Source organism: Sphaeramia orbicularis, chromosome 18 (genome assembly GCF_902148855.1).
Source record: "Sphaeramia orbicularis chromosome 18, fSphaOr1.1, whole genome shotgun sequence".
Lineage (NCBI taxonomy): Eukaryota > Metazoa > Chordata > Actinopteri > Kurtiformes > Apogonidae > Sphaeramia > Sphaeramia orbicularis.
In genome coordinates this window covers 24,369,153-24,382,786 of record NC_043974.1, presented here as the reverse complement: position 1 = coordinate 24,382,786, position 13,634 = coordinate 24,369,153, and the positions used below count along the sequence as shown (strand labels likewise).

General features: G+C 37.0%; 1 protein-coding gene across 1 annotated transcript in view; it reads right to left on the bottom strand.

The window, feature by feature from the left end:
- The window catches only part of hspa12b (heat shock protein 12B), a 29,973-nt gene extending 24,980 nt beyond the window's left edge, over positions 1 to 4,993 (bottom strand). The window contains exons 1-3 of the mRNA XM_030162214.1: positions 4,537 to 4,993; positions 1,198 to 1,261; positions 607 to 689 (exon numbers count right to left, since the gene is read on the bottom strand). Of these exons, the coding sequence (XP_030018074.1) occupies positions 607 to 689; positions 1,198 to 1,243 (129 nt within the window). The 5' untranslated portion in view covers positions 1,244 to 1,261; positions 4,537 to 4,993. The remainder of the gene's footprint in view (positions 1 to 606; positions 690 to 1,197; positions 1,262 to 4,536) is intronic.
- Positions 4,994 to 13,634: the final 8,641 nt, after the last annotated feature.

The window sequence follows — 13,634 nt, the reverse complement described above, 5'->3', positions numbered from 1 at the left end:
TGCACACAAATATTTTGACAGCAACCTTACCCCATAGGCCAGAGAATGTTTTGACTTTTAACTTTTATTTATCAGTTTTAACAAAGAAATCAAGAGGTAATAGAGTCTGTATAAGTTATAGGTTAGTTAAATGACCCATATCACAAATAACAGAGTGACTAGCAGCAACCTGTCACAGTAAATTCCAAAAGAAACCTTCACAAGACTGTTTGCGAGTGTGTTTTACACATAATAACGCTCCTTCATCTCATAAACTATTTAATGTTTGACTCTCTACAAAGCTGTGGAGCTGCAGCCTTTCTTTTTCTTCAACCGCTGTCTTATATAGAACATGTAATGCGCTGGTTTTACTATTTTTCCTGTTTCCATTTTCTAACAGTGCCAATATACATGCGTTTCTCCACCGCAGGTTGTAGTTTTTATTGAGTGCTGCTTTAAATCTACTCTTCATTTTACACTGTGAGTGTTATTATAAACCACTAATAACACAGTGTAGTGGATGTGGGTTTACAGGTCCACTTTAGGAGTGCTATAGAAAGAAAAATAAGTAGAGAGGGGAAAGGGTGTGTAGGAGGGCCTGCGGTGTTTGTGTGTGTGCATGGTTACCGGCGAGGGCGAGGGCGTGAGGGGTGTGATGCTGCAGTCATTTCTGGCTGTGGCAGGCGATGATGGGACGGATAAATTATCATCTAGAAAAGAAAACATGAGCAGAGAGGAGAAGATCAGCGGATATAAGCAAACGGTGATGGCTAACCTTTACAAAATCTAATTATTAATGTGTTCTCAGCGTCTGGAAAGCACTACATCACTGGAAAATGAACACAATAGCCAAAAAATGTGCATGAAGTGATAAGCAGGTCTGAGAAAAGCCGCTTATCTCAAGGAAAGAGGCAGTATTTGTCTGTCATTACTTACTGACACAAAACATTTACAGGGAACACTTTACTTCTCAAGTGACCTACACTCTCAGGGTGTATGCACACTTGACTTACAGCTCTGTAGATGTGAGATTGAATATTCATGTTTGGTAGGAATGACTGGAATGCTACTGGAATCTGAATTGTGCAACATTCCCTAGTGGGAGAAGGACATGGAAAAGAGTGCCCAAGAGTAGAAGATAACAGAAAAGGAATGAGTCACTCTGACCAGGTTACCATACAGTATTCAAGTATGTGTGTACTCATTTGTCCGTCTTACTGGGTATCTGCAGGCTGTTGGGGTCAGGCTGCACCACGTCAGCCATCTTTACCGGAGCCAGGGTCTAAAGAGAAGCACAGTTTTATGAAAACAGATCAAGTAAGGAGGAAAACTGCTGTTTGGCATAAATAAAATGGAAATGTAGAATTCTAAACCACAGCAAATAAGTTATCTTGATACATGATCATCTTAAAGTGGTGTAGAATTAGTAATCAAAATCAGTGGGTCTCAACCTTGGGTTTATGACCCATCAGTGAGCCACAAAACACATTATTGAGGTCACAAGTTTTATTTTAGGGAGTCAAAAAAGTTAGAAAAAAATCTAAATGTTTCCCATGGTCAAAATATCTCAGTACCCAAAGGAAAGTGAGTGAGCAAGACTGAGTGGAAAGCATGAGTTTGTGCTTGTTGTTTGTACAGCTGTAAGTTTTGCACTCCACCATTGTCCTAGAGATGCGACCCAGCACTGAACAATAACGTGTCATCTTAGAAGGGTGTCTACTGCATGGGGTCAGTGACCAGGCCATCGCCGCCCAGCGAATCAGACAATATGTTACTGTGTCAATACTGGTGGTGGAACAGAACATGAAGGACGCAACATGTCCAACTGACAAAGTAACGGGCTATGACATATGTGACCTGACGGAACTGCTAGTATTATATGTGATCTTTCGAAATAGGTAGCAATGATTGATTTTTTAATATCTCACAGATCAGAAAATAGTTGGTCATCCCAATAGTACTACAACATGAGAAATAAATGCCAAAACTGAGACATCTGATGTGCCATAATGTGGAGATACACTGAAATAAAATTGTTGTAGAACACAAACGAGATTTTTTTTTTTTTTTTCAGTTTTCAGAAAGCTAGAATTTGGCAAATATGCTACTATGGATTTTCTTCTACAGAAGTTCATGACATCTTGTACCTTAGAACAAATCCTAAAAATTTCATGCATCTATCAAAAATAAAGGTTTATTAAACTTTGCATTTTTTTCTGTGACACTTGTTTTTTCAGTCAAATCTGCATCACACCTGATTTTCAAAGCCCCAATATCTCAAAAAACATTGTTGATACCAGGCTGAAATGTTGTGTGGTCCCTGCATCATAATCCCAAATCTTGGGTTTGCCCAAGATGTGTGTGGTAAGGTCACAACAACCCTGATCTTTTGCCACAAGAATGTTTATCAGTTCATCCTTGAGTTCAAGTGAGTGTTTGTGCCACATATGCGGAAGGCATTCCTGAGATACAGACATAAGGTCACAGTGACACTGACCTTTGACCTTTGTCCACCAAACTTTTGTCAGACTTGGAGTGAACATTTTGGTCAAATTTCAAGACATTCTGTCAAGCTGTTTCTGATATATGCTTTAGAGTAATGAGGACTGTGTTACATATATGCACAGATGCAGTTACATTCATTTAATTTTTGGGAGACATGAAAAAAACACTGTGAAAAGTTTAAGCACTAAAACATTAATGTACACATATGAATAAATATGGTTCAGGAATATTGAGATTACACTGTTCACATCCATCATTTGTAGAAAATTACAATAGCAACATTTTTATTGTACCAATAGACTGGGAAATGTTCTGATACTGAAGTAAATGTTGATAATTATTATGCGCTATTTAATACGGAGTGATTTAGCAAGAGCAAAGCTATCTCTTACAGTGCACTTAAGCCTCCAGCTATAATAATCATCAGCTCCAGGAAGCTAACAGGTGTAAACTACACAATAGCAAACACATTTAACATCAGTGACCTAGTTTAGGAATAGACTTAGGGTTACTTTTGGGTCTTTCCATGAAACCGGGTTTATTTTGGTATCGGGCATTTTGCCAGCTTTTTAGAGCCAAAAATAAAAGATAAATTTAGACATATTTCCTTCCAGGATGTACCTATTGATGACCTCAGATAAATGCAAAAAAAATTACACTCTTGCTCTGAGCCATCTAAAAATGTATGAATTTTTAATAAAATATTGGGGCCAAAAATAGGACCAAAATTGGGACTTGAAATGGTCTCATATACCGCTATAAATAAAGACACTGTTAAATTTGACAATCTTAGTCATGTTTCTAATCCAGACATGCAAGTTTTTCATGAATCTCCCTCTCATCCCAGGTTTCATGCATAACCCATTGTGTCCACTGGTGTTACATGCAGAACCTGCCCATTTAAACACATAAAACTCGCAAGTGATTTTACAACAGCAGTCATTTTTGTGAAACACTCTGCCTTGCATATTTACTTCGATTCCTAAAACGTACCTGTGAGAGAATAAAAAGATATTTTAAAAAATAATAGCATGCAATTTTCATGTCCTTTTTACCGTATTACATGCAGACTTTTGTATGTGTGCATCAAAAAAAATTTGATTTATCTGAAAAATAGTTTCTCTTTTATCTCAGTACATATTTATTCTTAAAACAGACCCAAAGTGCTTCCAAAGTTTGCTTTTAGGTACCAGTTTCATACAAGCACCAATTTCAACTATGTTTAAAAGGGATGAAGCGTAGGTTTATTCGGCCATATGGTAAACACAGAAACTAGACTATTTCCCTTAAAATAAATTCCTTAGCTGCTACATCCCATTTCTACAGACATATTTCACGATTACAGGAACAGATGTGTTGTAAAAATGAGTAATGAAATACAAGAAACTCCAAAACTGAAAGATACATGCATAAAAAATAGGGAGGGTGCCTCCTTTGTATCTACGATATTTATGGATTACAGCACTGGGAATCACTGAAAGAGACCGCCAAGAGCAAACAAGAAAAGGACTGTGATAAATAAATGTATAATGCCTTTTGGGTGTGAGTGAGAAAATGAGGAGGATCATTATTATCGACTTGGCGCTCGTGCTTCACACCTGCATGCACTGATGTTCCTGAAACAACTGAAGATAATGTGTGCTGGAGCATATGTGCAGCACTGGCTCACATCCCAGCGGCTGATGTTAAAACCAGAAGTCCGTCCTCTGCTTCACCCCTTGTCTTTACCTCATCCATTTAGCTCCAGATAATCACCACTGTTCGTTACTTATAGCTCTTTTTTTCCCGGATACATAAGTGAACTGCAGGAGGTCAGAAGAGCAAAAAACTCCCTAGAGACAAACCAGGTAACACACTCCATTTTTATACACTATTAACACTACAAACACACACTTTGAAGTCTAAAATGAAAGAAAATGCAATGTTCGTCAACTCTGACAAGTTATAAAAGTAAATACAACCAATGCCAACAGGCAAGGATCTGCTTTTGTTCTATTATGGCAAAGAAACCGACTCAACCTGCAGGAAAAAGCATGCATTTAATTCACTCACCCCTTTAAGTGCTGTTACTGCAACGCTACGACCTCGTCCTATTTTAGTATTTCCCAACTTTCTGCAGCAATCCAAAATTTGGAGTCAGTCCCCCGGGAGAGATAGAAAGAAGCAGAAAGAGGAAACTGCAAATGGATACTAAAGGATGCTTTTCTTGAAATCCCTTGTCAAGAATAAGGAAGTCTTGTTAAGGCTTTCCAGCTGCAGTGCATTCAGGTTTTCCAAAAGTGAGACCACAGTGAAGTGTTTTCCTCTTCTTTTTCTTGTCTTATTGAAGTTGTGGGTTGTAATTGTAGTTGCGTCCCTTTGCTCTCTGCAGACGAACTCACCGTCTCTCCACTCTGCATTGGAATGTCAGAGTTAAGCAGTGACACACACAGACACACACTTACACCAGTTGCAGGGGAGGGAGGGATGTGACAGCGCATACGGGGGGAATGCTGGGGGATTTACCTCACTGGGAGAGTGCCTTTTGTATATGTGTCGGAGATCGAGGGTGGAGTATTCGTGTATCCCTGTTAAGTCATCTTGCCCTCACTCTCCTCCCACTCCTCTGTATCAATCCTTCCTCTGTTTAATTAGGTCTTCCTCTGTTTCTCTTTTCATCTCACTCAGTGCCAACTCTTAACTGCTCTACTTCTTTTAGTCTTCTAGCTCTGTTAGTATATTCAGTTGACTTTGTCTTCAATGCTGCAAAAAAGTGGTGAGTCATTCTAAAAGTTGCATTCCAGCTTAATAAAAATCAGTTAATGGTTAAACCGTGGATAAATGCATTCGCTGCACTCTTGCCCCATATCTGTTAGTGTTTTAGTCTTTGTGTGCAATGTGCGAATCTGTGCGAGTGTGGATTTTGAGGTCCACATGTACTCTGCAGGGATCTGATTTCTCCCCACTAGAGCTGTGATTGAAAGCATACATTAACCTCCAGTGTTGGTAACGCACACACACACACAGAGAAAGAGAGAGAGAGAGACAAGTCGGCCCCGTTCCCAATGGGCAGAGGAAGTCAGAGCCCTACAGTATGAGAAAGAAAGGCCCTTGGTGTACGCACAAATCCACACAGTCTCCTTGTCCTGTCAGATTTTCTAATCGAATTACTGTGTGTGGGTCTGGAAGCCATTACCTGGCATGTATCCCCTTGCTGCCCAAAAACCAAGAGGCCCCACAAGAATCCTGCCATCACTTTCCTCCTCCTCTTTTTTTTTGTTTTCTTTCTCTTTATTGCCTCTTTTATTATCCCCCTACATCTGTCTTCCCTCCTTTATTGGCTATTTGTCTCGATGTCTTTACTTAATCTGTTTTTATTTGATCACATCCACCGCCAGACTTCATTTGCATGGGCTTGTCTCACGTTTGATCACTTGTCTTCTCTTCATTATATCACACATATAATATTATGAAACAGCGCCTCAATCGCAGCTTTTTGCCTCTCCTTGAAGGTCCAGACGCAGGAAGGCCAACGCAGGAAGTGATGGAGTCAGGTGACAGGAAAGAACCCCTGTGTGGCATTCCTCTCATGAATTCCACATTATCTCAGGGACCCTGGAAGTCCTCGAGCAACGGAAACACACCCATAACACACTCATACAGCCAGAGAAAGAGCGAGAAAAAAAAAAAAACCCTTCAAGGCACTGTTCCTCATCCAAGTCCTCTAAATAGCTCACAATCTCAAAAGCATCAATGAGAACCTGGTACTTCCATCCGGACAGCGTCAAACACCACAGTGTTTATACAAAAGCAAAGAAATGTCTTTCCTGGTCATGCAGATCAGTTGATTAGATCTTTATAGAGCCTTTCTTTTCTTTGTCTTTTGCAGAGGTGGGACTGAATATTTATATGGGAATGTATCGCATTGTACAATTTAGAGTCACTAATTCTTGTGAACATGGCGTTACACTTGGTCTTTTTTTAATAGTTTTTTTCTATAAAGATTATTTGGCTATATAGAAGCCCTAGAAGTGATACCAAGATATGCAAACCTTGAATGTTATCTATCCATCCATCCATCCATCCATTAGTGATGTGATGTTCACGAACGAATCAAATCTTTTGAACGGCTCTTTGAAATGAACGATGGGAACCGAGTCTTTATAAAGAGCCGTTCATTTTTTTTTTTTTTTTAAGGAGGGAGTATCCGATTGCCTGTCAATTTAGCGTCACTGGGGAGGCATTGGGCAGGAGGAGAATGTTCGAGCAGAAAAAAAGAGTGCTTGTGCACTGCGCATGTCTCATGGCAAGAACTTAGCAAAAAAACAACAGTTTGAAGCGTGAGGTGAACATACTCGAGGAGGCGGAGCTGGAAGACTGGTCGAAACCGGAGAAAAGTTTGAGAGTGAGTGAGTGACCACCTGTGAGTAATGAGCCAAAGAAAAATGTTATTTCATAAGAAAATGTTTTATTTTCTTCGTCATTTTTAGGCTACAGACTAGTCCACATAATGTACCATGATGGGTTTTTTTTTTTTTTTTTTGTCAAATTCCAGCATTTGCCTAATGTCACCTCTCATGTCATTTGTTTAGCCCACACATTTTAACTAACTATTCTTTTTTACGGTAAGATAATATTTACTGCCGTGCCAATTAAACACCTTTAAAATGTAATGTCAATCATCACATGTAGCCTATTTAGTCATTAAAACATTGGTGTTTCAAAATAATGCAAAAAAAAAAAAACAAAAGAGCCAGTCTTTTGAACGGCTCTTTTCAGTGAACGGCTCCTGATTGAACAGCTCCCTTCAAAGAGCCAAAAGTCCCATCACTACCATCCATCCATCCATCCATCCATCCATCCCCCTTTACTCATATTTTACCTTCTTCTGTGACGCATACATAGTCATGTAAGCTTTTGAATCTATTAAATATTGCAGTATTGCTTTATCATGGTGCGGACAATGTATCGTGACAGTAATACTAACCCTGTGATTCCCACCACTGATCCTCTGTTATTTAGAAACATACACAGCCCCGACAAACAAAAAATTCCACAATAATATTTAGCATTAGGCTTCTTTAGCATTTAGTTTTATTTAAATTTTTGCATCCACTCCCTTTAATTTCAATGAGCTTATGCAATGTCAGACCTGACCAGCTGAACTAACCCTAACCCTGCATCAGTTGAAACCCATGCTGAAACACATTAATAAAAGCAGTAATTATCCAATGGAAGGTTCTGGACTATTTGATGCATTAAATCCAGTTTTGTGGATGATGCATACATGTGCAGATTTTCTACATTTATATTTGTTCAACGTTCAGAAGGTTATTTTCATGTACTTTACAAAAGTGTTTTCCTGCCTCATATTTCAGACATAATAGATGTATTTTAGTTTTGTTTGTTTTTTTTCTTTTTCTTTTTTCTTGTTTTGCAGTTTCGGACAGGGTCAGTTCAGGATTAGTAATGATGTAAAAACACTGAAAACTGTTGCTCATTAAAACCAAATGTCAAACAACAGAACACAAGTCAAACTACAAGCACTTCAATGGGAAAATATCTAAGACAAGCTGAAAGTCTGAGACAAATTTATATCATGAATAATTTCATAAAACAAAAGATTAATGACGAACTTTACAGCGCTAAGCTAACGCTAAGCAGATCCAACAGAACAAGTATTATTCTCTACCGGGAAAACTCATTGAACGAGCTAAAGAGGTGCACAAGGTCAAATTATGAAGTAATGATCCATATTTTGTCTTACTTTTGCCGTTTTCTGATCATAACTTGATTTTATATGAACGAAACTCCAGATATTTGCTAATCCACAGTTTTGTGTTACACTGAAATGACTCCGACTGGAAACAAATGGCCCAGTGCTTAACAGGTTTTAAGTCTGTAAATTTACTGATATGGTTCTTTTTTTCTGTAAAGCAGACTGAATTGCCTTTGTGTGTAAAATGTGTTATATATAATAATTAGAATATAATAAACTCACACTGCTTTTTTTCCCCATTGAGGATAAATATGTTAACTTTGTAGTTCAATGTTCATGACTTGTTTCAAACCAGACAGGTTTATTTAAATTTTTCTTTATTTTAATCCTTTCTCTTGACCCTTTTACCCGCTATAACAAAGTAGACTTTGTGCCTAAATGCCACCGAATATTAACTGTCACACCATAAATGCAACAGTTCACTATTTATTGGTAATGCCAATGGGAATTTGTGTTTCCAAATTGCAATGTCCTATTCGTTTTTCCATCTGTCATTTAGACATGAGGGTGAGTTGGAGAGGTTAATTAGCTTAAAACTTCAATCAATGCATGAAATTTAGGGTTATAGCTACATATTAGTGATATCTTGTGGTGAAATTTCAGATTGCAGCCCACTGAATACCCTCTGATCCTCTCCTGCAGTGGCCACATAAAACACATAGGCGCTCATTCAGGTCAACCACATAGTAAAGCTACAGCGTTCGATTCCATTAACTTCTGTGAACTCTGTTTTCTGGCTGTAGAAAAATTACTTTGACTTATGACTGGTTGGTTAATCACAGGTGTTTTATGGCAGGATTCTATATAGACATTTGGAAAAGTGTCCTCTCTTTTCCACAGCAGCTTGAAATGGTCAAGTTATCTACTATAATTTATTTTATCTTTTCATTTGGACTAAGAAGAGAGAAAAGTAAAGCATTTTCTAATTTTGGTGACTTTGATTTTGGCTCCCAAAACTTTAACAGTAGATGCCACCTTCTATGAAACAGAAAAAAGAAAAAAAAAAGACCCTTCTGAGGTATTGTAGAAATATGGTGGTGCAACATGATGGACTAAGGCAATCTAAGCAGCTTATTCTGAAGTTATGAAAACACAGCAGTTGCCATACGTTTGTATGGTAATGAAAAAAAAAATAAAAAAATTACACCATCAATTAAAGCATGCTGTTAAATCCACCTAAATCTTCTTATATCTTCCACTCTGGATATTTACTAAAAAAAAAAAAAAAAAAAAAAAAAAAAAAGTTCCTTGGAAGTGTTTGTGTATGTTCGATACCATCTCAAGCTTTTCTGGTAACTTTAAAATAAGTAATATTTTTGTTCAGTACTATCACAAGCCTTTTGATTAAACAAAAATATTACAATTTTTCAAGCAAGCTGATTACACAATCGAGGGGCCCACAGCCTGAATGTGAATTCCACAGAGTAAAACACACGGGGGATCCATTAGTGGGGGAATGAAGGAAAAAAAAATGTACTGAGTGACCCTTTGTTTTCTTACAGTTTCTGGAACAAATGTGCAGGAGCGGGAATAGCTCCATATTCACAAAGGTCCTTGTTAAAATGGGACATAGGCCTGTTGCTTACTGCCAGCAGAGTGTTAACAGCGTCTCAGTGGTGAGTGTTAACAGGACCTCAGCTTATAAGCACTTGTGCATGCAGGAATATTGAGTTTGGGCAGAAAATAATAAAGGTAATGTTGTACCTTCGACTACCTTCGTGTGTGCTAACGTGCCACTTCCTGTTCATGTGCGTGTGAGGGTGTGTCATATGCCTCAGTGTGTGCATTTTAATGTGTACATTTGTGCATCTGTGTGTGTGTATGCATGTTGGAAAAGCTCACAGCCTGAGTCAGGGGTGTGGACGCATGGCTACAGGAAAGGCTGCAGTAGAAGATATACACACACACACATATATATTAAACATGAATGCCCTCTGACACAAAGTCTGGCCTATTGTGTAATAAAAAGAGAGAGCGGGCAAGAGCGAGAGAGACGTAAAGGAAGGAAATGTATGATTTATGATTCAATAGCAGAGATGGAGGGTGAGATTTATTAACAGAGGGACTGAAGGAAAGAGAAAGAAGAGAGGGAGGAACGTAACAGTAATGGAGGAAAAAGAAAAGAATCCCTTTGTCTGTATAAAATCCAGTAAAAATCTAGGGAAATATTAAATTATAAAGCTCATTTATACTTCTTTATGTAACCTATTGTGCAGAACAGTAGGGGTTGAACTTAACTGACTGTACTGTTTAAACACTATTGAGTACTGAAAAATAACTTGTATGATTTGTGCACAAACATGCATGTAATACACAGAACAGCTTCTATGCACACACAACAGCCTCAAACTGTTATAAACAGGGTATTTTGATGTCGTAAAACTGCTTTGAATGGTGTAAAAATGTGAAGGAGCTGAAATATAAAAACCTACAGATTTGTAATGTAATGAGTATAGTCATTTTCTTTTTGTTAGAATTTAAATTGTGAGCATGAAAGAACTGTGAAACTGTTGGACCTGTTGACCTTTAGTTTTACTGCAAAAATGAATCGTGCATGTTATTAAGAAATCTGTTCACCAGTTGTACTGTTCCATTATTCTTAAATTCCCATACATGTAGAATATTAGAAAATTATGCAAATAATATCACGAAAAAACTCAAACCCACTCCCAGACTGTGTCCAAATGTTTTTTTTTTTCCAAACACCAAATATTATTGAAATATATTTGCAAATTAAAACAATGTGCAATTCACTTTTGATTGAGGAGAAATGAGCTTTTTGGCTTTGAAAGCATCCATGATTATGTTTTTCCTCTTTTGTTATGTCTTCTCAAATATTTCAGTGCTCTAATCTGAAAATACATGGAGGTCTGACTTTGTTTAGTCACTACTTCATGCACAGACAGTTGACTTTTGTTGTATTTTTTGCATTGTGCATGACTTTAAATAATAATTAAAAAATAAACAGAATATTTGGAAATTGAGTTTGGGAAATGTTGCTACGTTTGCATGCATGATATTGTGCTTGACACTAAACAACAATAAAAAAATAACAATAATGAGAGGGAGAAAAGCTGTTTTAAGTACGAGCATGATATTGCCATATAGTCCAAGCAAGAAATCTCAAACTGCATACAAAACAAGGCCTGTCAGATTCTGAGTCGAGGGTAAATGCATTCAGCTACAGGCTCCTGTTTGGATACGACTTGTATTTATGCATGTGGTGTGTAATTACGCTCTTGCAGGGGTTTATGAGTTTCCCAAGGAGAGCTATCGCAGGTCAGTGTGGATAAATCAGCTGCAGAAACACACACACTCATAGATCTGAACTGACACACTTGAAAACATCTGGCATCTGATTTAAAGTCACCATCTCCCCCTCAACGCACATGTGGCCATACGTCTTGAATGCAGCTGAGACAGTAAAGGAGAAATCTGTTACAGTGACAGCTTAGATCACAGGACATATTGAGTAACCAGCAGATCGAACTTTCACTTGGTGAGGATGTGGTTTTCACTTTTTCAACTGATGCATTTGTGTTTTGTGTTAAAGTTCAGTGACATAATGAATGTAGTCAGTACACGAACTAATGTGCACTGGAAACAAACACTAGGAGACTCATAAAACAGCAAACTTATACTTCAGTGTAATTTATGATGTAAGGATTTGGCTTTATATCAGTGTGATGCTGTCATTTATATTACACATAAGGTCATATATTACAATCATATCACCTGGATATGTGAATACACACATCTGTATATGAAATAACCATGAAATAAATATATAGATACTGTATACTTTTATGGGCCAGACATATTACACATGACAATGAATGATGTTGTTCAGGTTTCATATATACACTGTTGGAATACAAGTTGATATAAAATATTTTTACCTCTTCTCATGAAATGATTGTGACAATGTGATTTATTCTTGATAGATAAAATGTAAGTGGGACTCAGTATTTAATCACTGCATCTGGTTAAAGGTCAATACTAATGTGTATAAATAGGAATAAGAAAGAAGAATAGAAAAGTTTTCTTTTCATTTCTGAGATACATTCAAAAACAATTATAAGATTTCTAATATGTTCCAAAGAGTTTTACTGGCAAATAAAAGCACTGAAAAATGTAGGATTCATCATATTATTATATCTGTGTGTACAGTTTTCAAATCAAATCAAATCAAAGTTTATTTCTATAGCACTTTACAACAACATAACAAAGCCCAAAGTGCTTTACATCTAAAAGCATGATTAAATTATAAGATAAAAAAACCCAAAACAAAACAGGTTAATCAAGTACCGTAAATATGCCTAAAACAATAGGACACAACACACATTGACAGAAGTTTTATTATTCAAGACTGATCAAATAAAGTTTATTTTTGTTGTGGTCTTCCTGTAACTATGAAGAGATGCTATTTTTCAGTACTTTGGTTTTTAAGCCTCTATAATAATGTCACAGTTCATTTGTGTAAGCTCAGACCAGTTTCTGGTTTGGTCTTTAACTCTTATTAAGAATCACCAGTTCTTTTACAGACGTTAAAGGTACTGAAGGTAGCAGGTCAAGGGTCAGTTTTCTTTTTTTTTTTTTTTTTTAACTACTCCGTATTCTGTTATTGAACACACTGTACACTTGTGTGTGTGTTACCATCGCCCTCTGCTGTGACTTCAAGGCACTGCATCATCTGTTTCACCACTGACCTTAATGTCTCATCTATTACAAGGAGCTTGCACTGTATGAAAGGATGAAATATTAAAATCTATCAGAAGTTTTCAGATGCTTTACTCAACTACTACTATATATGATTATGTAATAATACCTCGCTATCAAAACACAAGAAAGCAAACATTCTCAAAAGTATGTATATAATATCACCCAAAACGTGTATTATAATGTTAATGTGCAATAAAATACTCAGTCATTACTCTTGTCAGTGTTGTATATGTGTTATATATGATGTTTCTGGTTTATATTATTGCTGCTTTAATATGCATTTTACATTTTGTTGCTGTTGAGCTCAAATAAGTTAAATCATATACTTTTGGTTGTCATGTGAGAGCCATATTTGTAGTCAGCTTTTCATGAGCAGGAGTTTTCAACTTAATTACAATGAATTTTTCAGTGAATCTAACAGGGTTTAAAGAGATTCTTCAGTTTAAGAAGGACAATCAGACTCACTCCATGCAGAAACACTTCCTCCTTCAGTTTAAGACAAACACTGCAACTCAACACCTTAAGAAAAGGAAGGTTTTAACAGAACAGGGAGGGGTTGAAAAAGTGGAACAGCAATGCTTAGTAAAATGTAATAATAGTAGTAGTAAATAGAATAAAATGAAAATATCCATGAGAAGAGCAGCACTTGGGTTAAATACTCATTCTGTGT